This window comes from Endocarpon pusillum (assembly GCF_000464535.1).
Source record: "Endocarpon pusillum Z07020 unplaced genomic scaffold scaffold4993, whole genome shotgun sequence".
Classification (NCBI taxonomy): domain Eukaryota; kingdom Fungi; phylum Ascomycota; class Eurotiomycetes; order Verrucariales; family Verrucariaceae; genus Endocarpon; species Endocarpon pusillum.
In genome coordinates this window covers 24,135-39,261 of record NW_006916474.1, presented here as the reverse complement: position 1 = coordinate 39,261, position 15,127 = coordinate 24,135, and the positions used below count along the sequence as shown (strand labels likewise).

The window sequence follows — 15,127 nt, the reverse complement described above, 5'->3', positions numbered from 1 at the left end:
CAACAGCCCCCTTCAGATGCTCGCTCGGTATTGAGAGCTTGATCTGCAACCCTCAAGGAGCCCATCAGCATCTTCTAATATTGCTATGCATGGAAGTACCATCCCTCTGAAGCCGCGGTATATTTGATGTACTAGGAGGTACCTCCAAGCTTCACGATTGGTGTTACAGAACTACAACATATATAGATATCGTAAGGAGATACTAGCAAAATGACCCAAGGACTGCTAGGGTCACATATTTCTCCGTCCTATTATCCTTGTGACTGTCCCGTTCCTACTACCCGTCTGGTGACTACAACTGAGGTAGCATTGGTGCTGTCGACCAATAAGGACCAGGATCAGATTGGTGTTCTGATAAACTGGCCTCAAAACCGCGAGCCATGGCCCTGTCTACATCTCGCGTCTTCTGGTGCCTGTTTCAAGCTCAGCCAATTGCCATTCATTCTTCAGAGGATGAGCCTCACCCTGCAAATTTGAGTAGTGACGTCATTTGTCACTATAACCTGTCTCGAAAACTTTCCCCTATACTCATCTAGAGACCAGCAAGCCTCTTCATCTCCAGAAGTATCTCTGGTGACGATCCTCTGCCCACCCTGACACAGGGTCTGCATGCTCGAATGTGTTGCCGAAGGGATAGTTGGAAGCTGCGCAAACCCATCCACGACGGTTGTCCGTCTCTGACTTTTGAGCTTCCCCATTGCTGAGGAGTACCAGGCCTTTACGGACCTTCGGCCACGCTTTGGTCCGCTGGCGATAAATAGTTGCCTGAAGGCCGTCAAGGAAACCAAGCATATTGTAACACTTGCCTCAATCTGCTGCCACAGATTAAGCCATGCACGGTCAAAGGCCGAATCACCAGACAACAATTTAATTCGCAAACCGGAATTCCTGACAATGGCCATGACGGCCATGACGAGACTCAAACAGAGGAAACTAGCTAAACCGAGCTTTTGAGCAGGTCTAATATTGACTCTCCACAAGAGACAAACAGGAATCGAAACGACTAAGAAATTAGCCATCGAGTCATTGATCAAAAGGGAATCCTTACTCATTAGATCTGTAACAATATCCAACGCCATACTGGAAAGTGAAAAATTGAAGGATCTGGTGAAGCCTGTGTTTTGAGCACACTCGACTCCCGAAATGTGTCAGTAATGACTCTACTAAGACGTCGAACAACTCACAGGCTCGCGAGTCCATACGAGGACAGGAAATGTGCGCCTGCAAGATACACAACTGAGCTACTACAGCAGTTATGGTAACAACGACTCTCCAATAGATGACCAGCGGTCGCAGACGATCAATCAGACGCCTAAAAAAACAAAGATAGGAGAATTTAGCCGCAAAGATTGTTGCCCAACTCAAAGTAATATAGGCGTAAGTGGTTTTGTGATACCAGACTTTCAAAGCGTTTGGATCAGCCGGAAGCTCTGCATGTACGGGATCAATTATCAATCGCAAGACTTGATATATAGCTGGAATCCCCCAATTTAAGACGGCGGTTGCACCCGTAAGACATAGACAAGCGAAGATCAGGAACCAGTCATCAAGCTGTAATAATCTCTGAGTATGCAGCTTCACTGCCATGCGAGTCGTTGCAGTCATCATAGCGAGCGAATAAAAGACCCATATGAGAATCTATGATATACTGGCTTCAGTAGACTATTTTCGCATGTTAGGGAATAGACTTTACCTGAAAGGTCTGCCTCGGAACTCTACCTTCTGTAGAAATTATGTCTGTGGTCGAAGAAGCCATCGGTGCAAGCTCCCCAGTGTGAAGGGAGAGACAACCTTAGTATAGCGGGCCTAGGTGCAAAGGCTGGAAGGGTCGAGGGGAGAATCGCGATAGATATAAGCCACGCAAAGCTCGAGCGCTGGAAATCCCATTTCTTTTGCGTTCTACCTCGAATGAGGGGCGTGCATAGTCACGGTCTATGGGACAATCTATGATATGTTAAGCGATCCCTAGAGATGATTAAGGTCAATGGATCCTGTTCTGGCCGCTTTGAGTTCCAACATGCCACATCATGTAGGTTTGCGACACATCTTGGCTCGTGGGGGCCCATGGAAGTTCTGCATAAGTTGGTACGAACACCTACATGAACAAGCGGAGGGAGGAGAACGAAGGTCCCGCAAGGAGAAACAAGAATTGGCGAAGGTTGCGTTCTCGAGAAAAGTAGGGTCGGTTGCTGGACTTTTATCGTAGTAGATGATGTAACCAACATGCAGACATATCGGACCCCACAAAGCCCAACATTAGCACTCACAGTTCATGTACGCCAACCTTTAGTCTTATTATGAGCTCTGCTCTGCTTCGTGCCCTGGGTTGGCGTTATGCATCTGCTCGAAGGCCCGGTGGCCGCTGCACTTCGCATGTGAAAGGATCGTACCCGTGCGTAGTCTGACTGAAGGCCATCATCGTTGGTCGATCCAAAAATACGACAAACTACCTCCGGCTGGTAGTGGGATAGGCAGATTCAGTTTGACAGCCATGTTTTGTGATCATCCTCGGTAAATGGCTTGGCAATAACTTTATCATCCACACAAAAACGTGTCCCGAACTACTAGTACTACTAGTAGTTAGTAGCCCAGGAAAAAGGGACGTGGTCCAGGCTAGCCTTAACGTAGTAGAGTCAAAGCGTAGTATGTTTTGATATCTTGATGGACTTTTGGCCCTCAAGGATCTTAGTATATCTGATTTGCTGATGCCTTAAAGGGTGTCACAGGAGAGTACTCTAACGGATGTCCAACAGAATGCCCCAGGGTGTTTAAAAGAATATCTCAAGAGGGCATGTTACAGGGTGCCGCCCCAAAATATGTCCTAAGAGGATGTTATGGACTAGATTACTCATTGTAAGAAGCTACAGTAACAAATTTACGGTAGTAATTTAGTGACCGAAATGCCATTCAGTTGTTTCATTGTGATTGCATGGCTACATTGCATTTCAGAACTGATTTTATTTTGATGTGGCGGCAACCCAATAATGGTCCGCCGTATTCGTGGTTACTGCGTACAGTACGGAGTAGCTTTATGTTTAACTTGCAGGAACAGCCAATATAGAGTCGTTGATCAAAATACATAGTGCGTGAGGATGAAGCTACTATCTGCACTCCTCTGGCTTCTTTAAACAATAGTTACGTAGGAAAGGAGTTCAGCACCTTCAACGACGACCGCCTTGTATTCCGAGGGTCAAGTGACTGATCAGAACGTCCAGTGTCAGGTAAGCAATAAAGGCACCCCAGCATAAAAAGGTCCACCTTCGTGCTCTCTAGTTCTCATCTGGCCATCTTACTCTATCTTGTACTCGAAGTACTTGCTTTGACACGGTCGGTGGACATTACTACCGCACGTTGTGCAGAAAGCGGATTCTAATCGGCAAATGTTTCCGAACTTTGTGCAGCCTTCAACATCAGATCCTTCGATAGTAGGACAATCCTCAGCCTGCTTTGTGCACGCGCCAACACTCGCAAAGCATGTTGTCTTATCCTCGAAACGTGGGATGACACCGCAGAATTTGCCACGAGATACGACACATGCAGCCATAGGTGCTGGGGAGGTGCCTATACCGACTGGGACCATGTTGCTATCACATCAGCCAAAAGACTTTTGGCATTTGTCAGGGAGCTTGCAGTAGTCGGTGGTGTTGCCCTGTCCATGTCAGAGCCGTGCATCAGTGACTGTGGAAGATACACTGACGCAGTAACCAGTGTCGGAACAACAAAGACCATCGGGACACTTTTTGTTGCCAAAAGCTAGCCCACAGTTATATTCTTTTGGCTTTGGTTGAGCCAGAGTAGATGGGTATGGGACAGAGTTTGAAAAGGTGGCAGGTTCAGATGGTGTCGTTTGGGATAAGCTAGTCGATGATGGGACACGGTAAAGATTCGATGGCCCTGGCTCCATGGCAACGTCACATTTGCTGCGTACACAATCAATGAAGTGTAGTGCAGCAACTGGTGCAAATTCTTACACAAAACCTGGCTGGCAGCCTGTACCGTAGTAAAGAGGGCCATTCCCTTCAAACGTGAGCAATGACCAGGATTTCCGTTTGGGACATCAAACCGCAACTGCCCTGTATAAGTACTAGTGAGCAACCAGTGATCTATTTGTGACAGCATAGGTTGGTCGGACTTACATATTCAGAACAACAAGCTCCGCCGCCACTAAGTGTGGGGTCACACGTATAACCGTTATTGTTCCCATTCCCAGCATCGCCACAGGTATTGTTTGGGGTGAGCTTCGGGACGCCCGCCAGCACAACGGTTTCCATGGGATTAGCAATCTCAAGGATGCTTGAAAAGGGAGCGTGTACCTCGGATCCGGTGGTACCGTCTTGGTTTGGCAATGCAATAGCAAGCAGAAGGCCAGAACCAAGGTGCAACAGATGCATGGTGCCGAAGGAGTAATGAAGAATACAACTGTATCAATGGATCTAAATGTCTGTGTAAAAGGGGCCTCAGTATGTGGATGTGGAATTAAGGCGATTGCTGATGGCGATGTGAAGTAGGTAAAGAAGTATTGAAGAGAAGCCACAGTGGGTAAAGAAGTAGTGAAGAGAAGACAATGAAGTGGGTAAGAAGTAGTGAAGAGAAGACAAATGAATTCACTGCAGTGTAGGCAATGCTCGATCGCATGTCTCCAAGAGATGGAAGGAGTTGTCATTGCGGTTTCAAGAGCTTGCGATGGGGTGATTGCAGGTCAAGCGGCAGGAAAGACCGAGCTAAGGTTCAAGAGACGTACCGACGAGAAGGGCAATAGATGGTACCAAAATAATAAGAAACAGGAGAATGCGCTCGCGCTTTGTGCTCCCTACACTCCCTGACCAGCTAGATTTTTAATCTTATGTAGCATTACTCGTAGCCCCAGTCGACTTTACTTTACCCGCATCACTTCAACCGCATCACTTCAAGGCTTGCACTCACCTATACATAAGAACTCCAAGCATATCAACTCCCGACGTTCAAAACGCTCCTGGTATCCCTTGCAAGTGCTCTTTCGCAGGCGATGGCGGGACGGAGTGGAATTCCTCCTCACCAGCAACACCAGACCCACGATTCACACCAGCATGATGTGTTTCGTCCACTGGAGATACCTGTGCTCCGTCTATACTGACTTTGCTTTCTGTATCACTCTTCCTATCCTCAAGCGTGATGTCTGATTGCTCTGAGCCACTCAGCGAAACGTTTTCAAAACCGTCTACACCATTTTCACTTTTCGATAACGGAGATGTCCGGTTCGGATTCCGCGGTGGCAGTGACGGCGGCAACCGTTTTGGGACTGTGACCATTCGAGCTCGGGCGACGACTGGAACCGCCGTCTCGATGTGAGCAGGCTCTTGGACTGATGCATCGGATCCATTAACAAGGTCATCATCGTCACTACTGTCCTGGACATGCTCTGTTTCCTTCCTGATTGGACTTGGTGGCTGGCTGTTCCGTTTGACAGGACTATGGCTGATACTTCTGGAATCGTATTCATCCGTTTGTGTTCCTCGGTCTACGCTGCCAATGCTGGTCATGCTCCCTCGCCAGCTGTTGGCTCTTTCTCGTACATCCACACTCTTACGAAAGCTTGAATAAATCGGGCTGGTGGTCGCCGGCTTGAATTCGAATACCTCTGCGCTAGGCCTGGACTTTGTGCCTGCTTCACGAATTTCGAGACCTTCTGCTTGCAAGGCCTTAACGCCGTACGGGTCGGGGTCTTCTGCGTCTGGAATGCCAAAATTGCTGGCTGTTCATGGTTAGCTTTTCATGGTGGCACTATTCGTCACCTGACTTACTCTCAGTTTCGATCTGCATATCCCCTGGCGCTAGTCCAGGGGCAGGTAGTTCACTGTCGTCGACCTTATCGCCCTGTGCCGCCCTTACGGTTTCCAGTAGCATACGATATTTAGTCCTTGGTGGATTCCGAGCTTTTCCAGCCAAGATATCCGCAACTGGTATTCGTTCCCCGTAAAATATCTCATTCTCATCAGTGCGTTCAATGACGATTGTCCCATCAACCTGTATCCCGGCGTAGAATCCGCGACTTTTTAGATACGTCCATACCGGAGCTTGCCTCTTGTGCAATTCTGTTTCTAGCAACCCGCCGAGTCCAACAGGGCCTGCCACAGCGCTCACTTCACCACCCAGGGTGCATCTGACTTTTGTGAATGCTTCAAGTGCCTTGTATGTATTTATGACTACCACACAATCGTAAATATCCACACCCACAAGAAACCCTAAGCCGGCTGTATGAAGCATGATGCCACTTGGGGGGCTCCACTCGCCACTCTCCTGGTTTCGAGCGATCAGAACTCCACTTCCTCCAGCGCCACTGATCCAAAGACCGGTCCTCATTGTAGTGAAGATCGCAAGGCCTTTAGCCTCACGAATGACCTTCTCGGGTATCTTTTTTAGGACACGCTGCTTGCCTTGTGGACCCTCCAACTTCTCCCCGGTGGCTGCCACTTTCCGCGCTTGGTCCTCTTCAACGCTGGCGTAAAATCCATCTTTGCAGAAACTTCGTAGGATTCGTGCAGCCTTGTCGGATTCTTTGTCCAGCGACGTTGGCCAGAAGGCTTCGGCGCCGAGCTTGTTGGACAGGCGGTTTATGGGTGCACCGAGCTTGTCCACAACCTGGTAGGCTTTATCGAAGCCTGGCTTGAGTGCTTTGGAGTATGCTGTACCGGAGTATTTCTTTGTCTTCTCCCAAGCTGTTTCTGGCATTGTGACAAGAACCTGTAGGAAAGGGGAAATTGACGAAAGGAGGAAGGACAGGGTCTGGTCGCACTGACCTAGACAGTGAATAATGCTGTCGCCAGTTTGACAGCACTTCGTCTCTCAAGAAGGCAGGGCTGAAGGTATAGTAAAATGCGATGCGACCTCAGCTTGGTCAGCTGGGCGCATGACTTGGGGAATGCAGAAGGAAGGATTGTGCAGGGGGACCACCCGCACGCCAAAGGCTCAAACGGAAACAGGTCCGTGGGGACGTCATGACCTTCAGTCAAGCCACAACAACTACATGAATACAACCACTTCAACGAGAGATAGATGACGGTAAGGATCACGCGTTACGATCTCTTTCACTTTTGTATTGTGGATCTGGAACAACACATTGAGTGATCTGACATATCCATGATTGTGTCTGTATGGTCAAGAAATGCTTGAGCATGGCGACGCGTGTCTGCACGATGCCGCTGCCATTGACTGCTTCTTTCATGGGTACAGCGGGTCTACCTTGCAGAACGGCCTTGGATTCTTGCATCAGAAGTGACTCTTTCAACAGCTACTGCAGGGGGTTAAGCATTATTATTGTTTCCTAAGCCCCTCATTTTGGAACCTTTTTTGGTTGCGCAGGTGGGGGGTTCATGCCCGAGGCCCAGGTAAGCTCGAATCGCTAACGTTAGCCAGACTACAAAGCACCTTCACATGCTCTTCTTTCTAGAGATTAATAATGGTCAAATTTCCTAGCTAAGGCGTACACAGATTCAGTGCGAGGTCAATCCTTTCTACATTGCGGTGATGTCTTCGGTTCAGCCACTATTCGTTCTTCAAGTGCCTCCTTCCTCTGGCACCACAGCATCGGGAAACGGCAGTATTGTCTGCGTAGAACCCGCACCCCAAGTCTATGTCCTTAGCTTTTCGTCTCCACCAGATAATCGGCTGACACCCGCCTTCAACGCGACATTCCTCCTTGCCCTTGATATTATTGAAATTAGGTTCTCGAAGGGCGTTGTAGTCTCCACATCTAGCATCACAAAGTTCTATTCGAATGGATTGGATTATGAGAAGGCCGTCAAAGACCCTACCTTTTTCCGAAACAGTCTCTACCCTCTCTGGTGGCGTCTGCTCACATATCCAATGCCTACGATTGCACTTATTAACGGGCACGCCTTTGCCGGCGGCTTAATGACAGCAATGATGCACGACTACAGAATCATGAATCCCCACAAAGGGTTTCTATGTTTGAATGAGCTCGATTTTGGGGCACCTTTGACATCTCCTATGGCCTCGATATTCCGAGTGAAGCTTCCAGCCATGTCAACGTTGCGACATATGGTGCTTGAGAGCAGAAGATATCCAGCTCTCGAAGCGCTGAAGGAGGGTATCATCGATGGCATTGGTGGTCCGGAGGAGACACTCGCATTCATAGAGGAGATGAAGTTGGTACAAAAGGGGCAGAGCAAAAGCTATGGGCGTATCAAGGAGGAACTTTATCGAGAAGTCGTGAAGGATCTAGAAGTGAGCGATGGTATGGCTAAGATGGAGGCTGCAAAAGATTTGGAGAGAAGCAGGAGAGAGCTAGATGCTCGACACAGAGTGGGAAAATGGGAGAACGACACAGGTAGGGAAAGGTCGAAAATCTGAATTGGCCTTGAGTGACAAATGATCAACGCCATCCTGGCAAGGGAATCTCAGAGCACTCCGAGTGACCATGCAGCTTAATACATTGCCACCATTTCACAAAAAAACAGGCTAAGGCTTTAGGAACCTTTCGATTGGTACCCTTCTCGAAACAGGTTGATGCTTGATCAGCAAGCTATCGAGAAGGGTTGCTAGAACCCAGCCATATGGAGATTGTTGCCAAGACCATTGCACGCGTCGTCGCCGCGCTTCATGACAAGATGATAATTTAGTGGGGTGTTGGCACGTGGCTTTAACCGCACGAAGCAGCAGCTTTGGATGAGTTTACTCATTTATTTATTCTGGGATGCACAAAAATTGTGCAGATACTGCGTCCTCCGCCGTACGGGAGAGGGTGACATATCGGACATGGCTCATCTAGGCACCAATGTCAAACGTTCAGCTTAGAATGATGATCCCTGCAAATGACTGTGTTCAGTAGGGATGTCTTTTCGCGGTGATATGAATATTTCGTATTCTTTTCCCGAAGAGTCATAATGACTCTTTGGTTGCACTCGCGCAAAATCTCTGAGTGGATCCGGTATGTCGTAAACCGAGGCCCGGCAAAGCCTTACCATCTTTGGCCTGTTGTTGCGCGTTCGGATCCACAGCTTCCGTCTCGAATGCACAGTACGGTGAATAGCTGGTCAGTCGGATAGAGCAGTAGCATTTGTCCCAGATGCAGTTGCCTGGCGCCTCCCGGTCTCTTTTATTTTGTGTTTCTTATTGTTGTTCATCTCTGTGTCTTAAAAAGTTGTTTTTTCAGGTTTCGTTCTGGACGTCTGTGCATAGCATTGAATCCTTCTCCCTTTTGTGCATCTGCGTCATCACTATTTGCGGCGCATATCAAGAGTTTTTGCGCCGCCCCTCGGGCTCTAAAGTTTTTTGCTGTCAGAGCTTGAGATTTTCATGAGATATAGTCTCTTGGAATCCTTCTCGCCGCCAACCCTATATCCCAAAGAGGATCTCCCCAGTGTCGAGATGAACAACGCAGTGGGTGCCGATCTGCCTGCGGGCACACGGGCAGTCGAGGAGAACATTGAAGAGGATCAATTAAGGGCTGCGGAACGGGCAGGGATGACCGAGATTGCTAGGGCAGAGTCGGGAAAAGAGCAAGGCCACACATCTTCCTCCTCCTCGTCGCAATCAGTATCCGAGGATGACCACGTAAAAAAGCTGGACTCCAAGATAGTCAAAATTCGTGATGCTCTTGAAGGAGATGCCGCTTTCGCCCACCTTCCTGAACATGAACGAGCGATCTTGAAAAGACAGCTGGACACTCCAGATGTTAAGGTGTCTTTCATAACGCTCTTCAGATATGCGTCCATGTGGGATATCATCATCTTTTATGTTGCAGCCTTGTGTTCTATTGCAGCCGGTGCCGCTCTACCGCTGATGACTGTCGTATTTGGCAATCTGTCTGGTGTATTCCAACAGATCTTTTTGGGCACCATGTCCAGGGAAGAGTTTGATTCTACATTGGTCGAATATGTTTTGTATTTTGTCTACCTGGCCATTGGCGAGTTCTTCACCACATATATTGGCACGGTCGGCTCAATATACGTTGGTGAACACGTTACTGCGAAACTACGAGAAGAATATCTCAAAGCTATTCTACGGCAAAATATCGCTTTCTTTGATAAGCTAGGAGCAGGTGAGGTAACCACTCGTATCACCGCCGATACCAATCTAGTTCAAGACGCCATTTCCGAGAAAATATCACTTACCATCGCTGGTGTTTCAACTTTTGTCACAGCCTTTGTGATTGGATTTATACAGAGCTGGAAGCTCACCCTAATATGTGCCAGTACTGTGGTCGCAATCACACTAACCATGGGCATCGGCTCAAAATTTTTAATTGCCTGGGGACGGAAATCACTGGCATCCTACGCTCTTGGCGGTAGTGTGGCCGAGGAAGTACTTGGCTCCATTCGGAACGCCACAGCTTTCGGCACACAGGACAAGCTCGCACTAAAATATGATAAACATCTCATCGAAGCCCAAAAATGGGGATGGAGAGTCAAGGGTGCGTTGGGAGTGATGATAGGTTTTATGTTTCTCTTCCTTTATTGGAACTACGGGTTGGCGTTCTGGCAAGGTAGTCGATTCTTGGTGAGTGGTGAGGTTGATCTGGCCGCCATCCTAATAATTGTCCTCGCCATCATCATTGGTGCGTTCAGTCTAGGAAATATCGCACCCAATGGACAGGCATTCACATCTGGAATCTCTGCTGGAGCAAAGATTTATAGCACCATCGATCGTCGTTCACCTCTCGATCCTAGCTCAGAAACTGGCGAAATACTGGACAGCGTGGAAGGCAGCGTCGAGTTGAGGGATGTGAAACTCATCTACCCGTCTCGTCCCGAGGTTGTGGTTATGTCCAACGTGAATCTCTTGATTCCTGGAGGAAAGACTACAGCGCTGGTTGGGGCGTCGGGCAGTGGAAAATCAACAATTGTATCACTAGTGGAAAGATTTTACGATCCTGTAGGAGGTGGTGTTTATCTGGATGGAGTCAACATCGAAAATCTCAATCTCCGATGGCTGCGGCAACAAATTTCTTTGGTTCAACAAGAGCCGGTGCTCTTCAGCACAACAATTCGTGACAACATTGGCCATGGCCTTATAGGCTCGCGTTTCGAGAACGAATCTAGGGAGCAACAAGCAGAGCGTATCCTGAATGCTGCAAAACAGGCGAATGCTCATGACTTCATAACAAATCTTCCAGAAGGATACGAAACCAATGTGGGTGAACGAGGGTTCTTGCTCTCTGGTGGTCAGAAGCAAAGAATTGCCATTGCTCGGGCTATTGTTAGCGATCCCAAAATACTGCTTCTCGACGAGGCGACGTCCGCCCTCGACACTAAATCTGAAGGCGTTGTTCAAGCTGCTCTTGATGCTGCTTCACAGGGCCGAACCACGATCGTTGTTGCCCATCGGCTATCAACCATAAAGACTGCTGACAATATTGTGGTCATGTCAGAAGGACGTATAATTGAGCAAGGCACCCACGACGATCTATTGGAGCGGGAGAGTGCCTACTACAACCTTGTCAATGCCCAGAAAATTGGCGACAGGAACCAGCAGGATGCAGAAGACGACGAAAAGGCAGCATTGATAGAAGAAGAATTGACGAGGATCCACACTTCACGGAAAGCATCTGTAGCTCCTGAGGACGAAAAGCTGGCTCTCGGCCGCACTAATACGTCAAAGTCGATCTCGTCTCAAGTTCTGGAAAAGAGAGGTTCTGATAAGGGCAAACACTACTCCCTCCTTGAACTCATAAGGTTCATTGCCTCGTTTAACCGAAAAGAATGGTACTACATGGGTCTCGGTTTGTTTTTCTCCATCATCTCTGGTGGTGGGCAACCAACGCAGGGCGTATTCTTTGCCAAAAGCATTGTCGCCCTGACGCAACCTTTAGAATTTCGAGACAGGCTGCGAAGCGAAATTAATTTTTGGGCTTTGATGTATCTCATGCTTGGCCTGGTCAATCTGTTGGCAATGGTCATTCTTGGGGTTTCCTTCGCTTTTTGCTCTGAGCGTCTTATCCGTCGAGCTCGAGACGTCGCTTTTCGGGCGATGCTCAGACAGGACATCTCGTTCTTTGATAAAGAAGAAAATTCTAGTGGTAAATTGAGTGCATTTCTGTCGACAGAAGCCACACACCTGGCCGCTATATCCGGGGCCACGTTGGGCACAATTTTGACTTGCATTACAACATTGGTCAGTGCTTGTGCCATCTCTCTGGCAATCGGGTGGAAATTGTCTCTGGTATGCATATCAACGATCCCAGTCCTACTTGGATGTGGTTTCTTTCGTTTCTGGATGTTGGCAAGATTCCAAGGTCGCTCGAAGAGAGCCTACGAATCTTCTGCCTCCTACGCCTGCGAGAATACAAATGCTATCCGCACCGTGGCTTCCCTGACCCGAGAGCAGGATGTTTACAATCACTATCATTCCCAGCTTGCCCTTCAGGGGAAGAAATCTCTAATCAGTGTCACGAAGTCGTCCTTACTCTACGCTTCTTCCCAGTCTCTTGTTCTGCTATGCACAGCTCTGGGTTTCTGGTACGGCGGAACGCTTATCGGAAGTGGAGAATACAGTCTCTTCCAGTTCTTCATCTGCTTCTCGGAAATCATCTTCGGAGCACAGTCGGCAGGGACTATCTTCTCGTTTGCGGGCGACATGAGCAAGGCCAAGAACGCGGCGAACGAGCTACGTACACTTGTGGATCTGAAACCGTCTATCGACCACTGGAGTACGGACGGTGAGCAAGTCACCCATGTCGATGGCACTATCGAGTTTCGTGATGTTCACTTTCGCTACCCTACCCGAGCGGAGGTGCCGGTGCTCCGCGGCTTGAACATCACTGTCAGACCCGGACAATATGTTGCACTAGTGGGTGCCTCAGGCTGTGGCAAGTCTACGACCATAGCGTTGATGGAAAGATTTTATGACCCTCTGGCAGGAGGTGTTTATGTTGATGGGAGGGAGATCTCGAGTCTCAATCTCACTCAATACCGATCATTCCTGGCGCTCGTATCACAGGAGCCAACCTTGTATCAAGGCACCATCAAAGACAACATCCTCCTCGGTGCAAACAGGGATGACACGCCAGATGAGCAAATCATCCAAGCCTGCAAAGATGCCAATATTTATGACTTTATAATGTCACTTCCGTAAGTCTTTCCTTTCCCCCCTTCTATTACGACATCATCCATCAGGTTACCGGATGCTAATCTGTTTGCAACAGCGATGGATTCGAAACCGAAGTCGGCAGCAAAGCCGCTCTCCTGTCCGGCGGCCAGAAACAACGTCTCGCCATCGCACGCGCCCTACTTCGCGACCCTAGAATCCTCTTACTGGACGAAGCCACCAGTGCTCTCGACTCCGAGTCCGAGAAAGTGGTCCAGGCCGCCCTGGATGCCGCGGCGAGGGGCAGAACGACGATCGCGGTGGCGCATCGGCTCAGCACGATCCAGAAGGCCGATGTCATCTATGTTATCGATAGGGGAGTGGTGGTGGAGAGTGGGACGCATGCCGAGCTGATGGCGCTTAGAGGAAGATATAGGGAGTTGGTCCAGCTGCAGAGTTTGGAGAAGAAACATTGAGGATCTGGTTTTTGAGTTCCCGGGGAGTTGTGCTGGGTTGGCTGTTTTTGGTCTGTCTGGTGGAGAGGTAGAATGTGGAGGAGTTCTGTGTTGGAAGGGCACTGCGATGGGCGTATTTTACGAACACGGCTTAGGGGCCTGCAATAGAATGGGATATTGGAATATGGGTATGGTATTTACCATGTGAACGAGTTGGTCGGGCCCTTCGTGGGGATTTTCTTATCTCATTCTTTATTGGATATATATTTGTGCTCTAGGGTGCCATCTGCGTATGACTACGGTAGATGGACAGGTTGTGTCTCATACAATCTTCGCTTCACCGCTCATCGAATGACAATGGTTTCTGCTCTTTCTTACTGGGTACTTAGTTTCGAGTAGCAGTCGAGAATTTTGTTACAATATGATGCCTTCTTCCGTCCTCGTTGCGATCCCTCTATCCTGCAAACCGGCATTCAGCATATTTGTAGTCAAGCTCAATACGTTCAGATGCCTGAGCTACAGAACATCAATTAGTTGATCCCTCGCGCAAAATCACTAGCACCGCCTGCTTTGCTTCTTCTGGGATTCTCTTTCAACAAAAACGCAGTGAGTGCTTCATGTTTCTTCCCTGCCATGCCCTGGCTCTCTCTTCTTCTACCACGGACCCCTCCAGTCCGAAATCAAGAACCCTGTCCTCCTCCCCAGACATCCCATCCCATCCCATCCCATCCCATCCCATCGAATCGAACAGCTCAATCGCCATCCGCCCCCACGCCAAACCCATCCATAACCTCACCCAGCCTGACGCCCCTCGCATCGGCAATCAAGCCCATAAGCCCCATCCCCACATCCCTGATCTCGTTGTATTCGTGTAGGAGGCGGATGTGGCGTTTCAGTATGGCTTCCGCTTTTGCGGCTGGATCGGATTCGGGTGCCGGGGTGGTCTTGGCGGCGAGCTGGGCGTAGGTGCTTGAGAGCTGGGTTTGCAGGGTTGATGTCTGTGATTGGAGGGTGGAGATCTTGGTGCGGAGGAGGTTGGCGGAGCTGGGATTGCTGGTTGGGGGCTGGGGAGCTGAAGGGGAGGCTGAGTGGGGTTGGTATGTGGAGGGAGACGATGGTGGGAGGATGGGATGGTCGGGTGCTGCTGAGCCGGGACCCTGGCTTGCTGTTTTGGCGTCTGGCGATGAAGGGGTAGGGGATTTAGGGATGGAAGGACTAGATGTGAGATCGGCGTTGGGGGTGGAGGATTTGAGTTGTGTGAGAGGAGCCAGGATTCGTGGTGAGGGAGCACTTTCTGCAGCTGGATCGGCAGCAGCATTCTCCTCTGGCAGGGATTCAACCGTGTATGTGCTTGGCTGAGTGCGTTGGAGATCAGGCTCTGGGTCTGCAGGTGTTTCAGGCTTTGCTGTGTTCTTTGCAGCTCTCTTTGAGGTGGCCTTCTGGCCTCCCCTTTTCCGCTTGGACGCAGGCATGGTAATGCTTGAGCACGGTGGTTGGACTGAAAGCAAACCACTGAACAGACGAACTGGACGTTCAAAGCACAGAGATGAAAAACAGGATGCTGGAAAACAAATTGTGAGATCAGTCAATACGGAAAGTGGTCGATTCAAATACAGTAAGAAAGTAATGGCGCATAGGTCTTCATTGAC

The 15,127-nt window shown here is 49.2% G+C and overlaps 4 protein-coding genes across 4 annotated transcripts; 2 read left to right on the top strand and 2 right to left on the bottom strand.

Annotated features, from left to right (window-relative positions):
* Positions 1-4,961: 4,961 nt before the first annotated feature.
* On the bottom strand, positions 4,962-6,708 carry EPUS_00251 (uncharacterized protein; the record flags this gene model as incomplete). Its single annotated transcript, XM_007805908.1, has 2 exons — positions 4,962-5,731; positions 5,781-6,708. 2 exons carry the CDS (start codon positions 6,706-6,708, stop codon positions 4,962-4,964), a joined length of 1,698 nt encoding a protein of 565 aa, XP_007804099.1.
* Positions 6,709-7,503: 795 nt separating this feature from the next.
* On the top strand, positions 7,504-8,349 carry EPUS_00250 (uncharacterized protein; the record flags this gene model as incomplete). Its single annotated transcript, XM_007805907.1, has 1 exon — positions 7,504-8,349. One exon carries the CDS (start codon positions 7,504-7,506, stop codon positions 8,347-8,349), a length of 846 nt encoding a protein of 281 aa, XP_007804098.1.
* A 945-nt stretch (positions 8,350-9,294) lies between these two features.
* Positions 9,295-13,499, top strand: EPUS_00249 (uncharacterized protein; the record flags this gene model as incomplete). The annotated part of the gene is made up of 2 exons (XM_007805906.1): positions 9,295-13,067; positions 13,142-13,499. The coding sequence occupies 2 exons, from the start codon at positions 9,295-9,297 to the stop codon at positions 13,497-13,499; spliced, it is 4,131 nt and encodes a 1,376-aa protein (XP_007804097.1).
* A 731-nt stretch (positions 13,500-14,230) lies between these two features.
* On the bottom strand, positions 14,231-14,950 carry EPUS_00248 (uncharacterized protein; the record flags this gene model as incomplete). Its single annotated transcript, XM_007805905.1, has 1 exon — positions 14,231-14,950. One exon carries the CDS (start codon positions 14,948-14,950, stop codon positions 14,231-14,233), a length of 720 nt encoding a protein of 239 aa, XP_007804096.1.
* Between the last annotated feature and the right edge of the window lie 177 nt (positions 14,951-15,127).